This window comes from Artibeus jamaicensis, unplaced genomic scaffold (assembly GCF_021234435.1).
Source record: "Artibeus jamaicensis isolate MK-2021 breed Jamaican fruit bat unplaced genomic scaffold, CSHL_Jam_final contig_2938, whole genome shotgun sequence".
Classification (NCBI taxonomy): Eukaryota; Metazoa; Chordata; class Mammalia; order Chiroptera; family Phyllostomidae; genus Artibeus; species Artibeus jamaicensis.
Window position 1 is genome coordinate 1 of NW_026521669.1, and position 4,956 is coordinate 4,956.

Sequence of the window (4,956 nt, forward strand, 5' to 3'; positions counted from 1 at the left end):
AAACCAAAAATAAGAATCAAAGCTGAAATCAAAGAAATATGCAACAGCAAAACAATAACAAAAATATCCATGAAACCAAAAACTGGTGCTTCGTATTGGAAAATTATATGAAACATGATGCCAATAAATTTAGCTTAGATTAAGCACTTTCTCTGAAAAACACAAAGTATCAAAGCTCACTCAAGGAGAATAAGTAACACAAATAGCTCTACATCTACTTGAAAAACTTAAACTTTGTTTAAAAAACTTTCTGCAAAGAAAACACTAGGTCCAGATTGCTTCATTAATCATTTCTAACACTGATAGAAGGGGGGGATGGGAATACCAGTTTTACACAAACTCTCCCCAAAAACAGAAGACTTCACTAGTCATTCTCATCCTGATATCAAAAACAAACAAAAAAGAATTAAAGAAAAAATATATCTCATGACCACAAAAGCTAAAATTCCAAACAAGATTTTGTCAAACCAAACCAGCAACACATTAAAGATTAATATATAATGACCAAGTGGCATTTATCCCAGGAATGTTGAGCTGGTTACCACAGGAAAAAAAGTACAATAAAAAGAATTTCTTAAAGAAATAAGACATTAAATTGAGGATATCAAAAAAAAAACCCATCAATGTAATTTACGATATTAACAAACTATTTTTGTAGAAACCCATATGACCATCTCAGAGAGCAGGATGACAGTGGGCACAGGGGATGGTTAGGGGATAGAGGGATTGGATAAAAAGGAAAAAGGACTCATGGATTTGGACAACAGTGTGGTGACTGCTGTGGGAATATAAGGGGACTAAATGGTAATGGGAAAAACACAATAAAGATTAAATTTTAAAAAATTAAAACCATATGACCACCTCAACAGACACAGAAAAAGCATTTGACAAAAAAAAAAATCAAACATCAAAGTAGAAATTAAAGGGAATGACCTCAATCTAATAATGAGTATCTACAAAAAACCAACAGCTACCATCATATTAATATTTTAGGGCTGAATACTTTCCAAGATAAGAATGTTGCTTTCACCACTTCTATTCAATAGAATATTGGAGTAGCCAGTAAAATCTGCAAGGAAAAAAGAGATTCAATTGGAAGGAAGAAATAAAACTGTCCTTTTATCCACAAACACAATTTCCCATATGGAAAATCCAATGGGAACTAAAATAAATAAATAAATAAAAGAACTAATATTTGGAGACTTCCGCCAAGATGGGGGCGTAGGTGGAAGCATTGTGCCTTCTTGCACAACCAACTTTAAAAACAACAAAGTTTTAGCAACAAAAACGCAGCCAAACCACAGAAAATCGAACTAAACGGAAGTCTGACAACAACAAACCCTTCAGCCAAACCAGTAAGAGGGGCACAGCCAGCAGCAGAGAGGGGTCGGGCAGGAAAGATCCACCAGACCAACCTGGGCAAGCAACCCAGGTGCGCCAGCAGCCGTGGGCGGATCCCAGGTGTGGAGAAGCAGGCAGACCCACTGAGGGTACAAGGCAGTGGACCCGGTGAGGGCTGATCACGGTTACACAGTCGCACACAGATAAACCGGTGAAGGAGCTAGCAGTGAGACAGACCGCGCCAGCCCCAGTGGCAGGAAGCAACAGAGGGAACTGCATTGTCCCTCTCTGACCCCACCTCCACATACAGTGTCACAAACCAGCAACCTGGGTAGCCCCACCCTGGTGAACACCTAAGGCTCTGCTCCTCATAGGTAACAGGCACTAACAGATCAGAACATGGCTCAAGAACAACTCAGAGCCCCAGAGTCCATAAATCTAAGTGACAAAGAAATAGCCAAACTTTCAGATGCACAGTTCAAACAAAACACTGGTGATCAGGATGCTCACAGAACTGGTTGATTTTACTCACAAATTACAGGAACATATGAAGGCTAAACTAATTGAAATGAATGGAAATACATACGAAACCAATAGTAGTGGGAAGGAAACTGAGACTCAAAAAAAGGAGTGAACCAGAAAGAGAAAAAAATGACCAAACAGAAAAGTATGAAGAAACAAGAATTCAAAAAAACTAGGAGAAGCTTAGGAACCTTCAGGACATCTTTAAACATTTCAACATCTGAATTATAGGCTTACCAGAAGGGGAAGAAGAACAGCCACAAGTGGAAACCTTATTTGAACAAATAATAAAGGAGAACTTCCCTAATCTGGCAAAGGAAATAGACTTCCAGGAAATCCAGGAAGCTCAGAGAGTCCCAAAGAAGTTGGACCCAAGAAGGAACACACCAAGGCACATCATCATTACATTAGCCAAGATTAAAATGAAGGAGAGAATCCTACAAGCAGCAAGAGATAAGGGGACAGTCACCTACAAAGGACTTCCCATCAGACTGTCAGCTGATTTCTCAAAAGAGAACTCACAGGCAAGAAGTGGCTGGAAAGAGGTATTCCAACTCATGAAATCCAAAGACCTACAACCAAGATTGCTCTATCCAGCAAAGCTTTCATTTAGAATGGAAGGGCAGATAAGTGCTTCTCAGATAATGTCAGGTTCAAGGAGTTCATCATCACCAAGCCCTTATATGAAATGTTAAAGGGACTTATCTAAGAAAAAGAAGATAAAAAAGATGAACAGTGAAAGGACAGCAAACTCACAGTTATTAAGAACCACACCTAAAACAAAAGCAAACTAAGAGGACAGCTAGATCAGGAGCAGAACCATAGAAATGAAGATCACATGGAGGGTTAGCAACAGGGGAGTAGGAGGAGAAGGGGGGAGAAGGTACAGAAAATAAGTAGCATAGATGGCAGGTAGAAAATAGGTGGGAGGGCAAGAATAGTATGGGAAATATACAATCTAAAGAACTTGAGACATGTGGTCATAAACTAAAGGGGGGAATGGTGCGGGAGGGGGTGTGCAGGGTGGAGGGTAATGAAGGGTGGAAATAGAACAACTGAAATGGCATAATAAAATATATTTTTTAAAAAGAACTAATATTTGTATCTCATCAAGTTGTAGAATATCAATATACCAGTATCAACTTTTCTATATGCCAGGTAATAACAATTGCAATTTTTTTAATTCATGGAAAATTAAGATACAGATTACCAAAGATGTAAAAGACAACAAAACTGATGAGAGAAATTATAAAAGATCTTAGTAAATGGAGAAATAAATTTCTCCATGGGTCAGATGACTTAATATTACCATGTGCAATCTCCCCAAACCGAACTAAAGATTCAATGTTGTCCCAATGAAAATCCCAAAAGGCTTTTATGGGGAAATTGATGATTTATTTCTAAAATTCATATGAAAATGCAAGGAAGCTATTTTAGTCAAACAACTCTTCAAAAGAAAAAAAAACAGGCATGTGCTCACTTGGGCAGCACATACAAAAAAAAACTATTTAATTTCAAAAATTATTCTAAAATATACAATGAAACTAGTGATTGGGGAACACACCATCAACTCACAACTATCAACAACTAAATCTAAAAAAGAAAAAAGAAAAACTAAGCAAACAACTAGAACAGGAACAGAATCAGAGAAATGGAGATCACATGGAGGGTTTTCAGTGGGGAAAGGGTGGGGGAGAATGGGGTAAAGGTACAGGGAATAAGAAGCATAACTGCTAGGCATAAAATAGATGGGGAGAGGTTAAGAATGGTATAGGAAACAGAGAAGTCATAGAACTTATATGTACAAACCATGGACATGAACTAAGGTGGGGGAAGGCTAAGGGTTGAGGGGTGCAGGGCAGGGGGAGAGGGAGATAAAGGGGGGGAATTGAGAAAACTGTAATAGCATAATGAATACAATATACTTTTTTTAAAAAAGAAAGAAAAAGTGGCTAAATTGAACCTCATCAAAATTTTAAATTCTGCTCTTCAAAAGGTACCATTAAAAGAGGATTAAGCCTTTCCTGTGGCGGGGCGCGTGAAGTTGGATCGTGGGTCTCTGAGACCCGAAAGTTGACCTCATCTAAGTGCTCGGAGGACTGCCCCTGGCAGCCCAGCGGCCGTAACCATGCCACAAAACGAGTATATTGAGTTACACCGTAAGCGCTATGGATATCGTTTGGATTACCATGAAAGAAAGAGAAAAAAGGAAGGTCGAGAGGCTCATGATCGTTCAAAGAAGGCAAAAAAGATGATTGGTCTGAAGGCTAAGCTCTACCATAAACAGCGCCATGCTGAGAAAATACAAATGAAGAAGACTATCAAGATGCATGAAAAGAGAAACACCAAACAAAAGAATGATGAAAAGACTCCACAAGGAGCAGTACCTGCCTATCTACTGGACAGAGAGGGACAGTCCCGAGCTAAAGTACTTTCCAACATGATTAAACAAAAACGAAAAGAGAAAGCGGGGAAATGGGAAGTCCCTCTGCCTAAAGTTCGTGCCCAGGGAGAAGCAGAGGTATTAAAAGTTATTCGAACAGGAAAGAGAAAGAAAAAAGCATGGAAGAGGATGGTTACTAAAGTGTGCTTTGTTGGAGATGGCTTTACTCGAAAACCACCTAAATATGAAAGATTCATTAGGCCAATGGGTTTACGTTTCAAGAAGGCCCATGTAACACATCCTGAACTGAAAGCCACCTTTTGCCTGCCAATACTTGGTGTAAAGAAGAATCCCTCATCCCCACTTTATACAACTTTGGGTGTTATTACCAAAGGTACTGTCATCGAGGTGAACGTAAGCGAGTTGGGCCTTGTGACCCAAGGAGGCAAGGTTATTTGGGGAAAATATGCCCAGGTTACCAACAATCCTGAAAATGATGGATGTATAAATGCAGTCTTACTGGTGTAACAGCAGTTTCATACAAGTAACCCCTGTAATTATTGGAAGACTATGCATCAGTCAGGGAAACAGGACTGTGATGTTTCTGCATACTTCAATTATTACAATGGCTTACATGTCTGCAGTCATCAGGAGAACTATTTTATTGTAAAGAACATTAAAATGGCCCAGTTTTACAAAAAAAAAAAAAA

General features: G+C 38.9%; 1 protein-coding gene across 1 annotated transcript; it reads left to right on the top strand.

The window, feature by feature from the left end:
* Window positions 1-3,887: 3,887 nt before the first annotated feature.
* LOC128627010 (ribosome biogenesis protein NSA2 homolog) lies at window positions 3,888-4,949 on the top strand. The gene has a single exon (XM_053662812.1). The coding sequence runs from the start codon at window positions 3,992-3,994 to the stop codon at window positions 4,772-4,774; it is 783 nt and encodes a 260-aa protein (XP_053518787.1). The 5' UTR covers window positions 3,888-3,991; the 3' UTR covers window positions 4,775-4,949.
* The last annotated feature ends 7 nt before the right edge of the window (window positions 4,950-4,956 follow it).

Bases quoted from the DNA above. Each gene is read 5' to 3' on its own strand.
- LOC128627010 (XM_053662812.1), top strand. From the start codon at position 3,992: ATGCCACAAAACGAGTATATTGAGTTACACCGTAAGCGCTATGGATAT.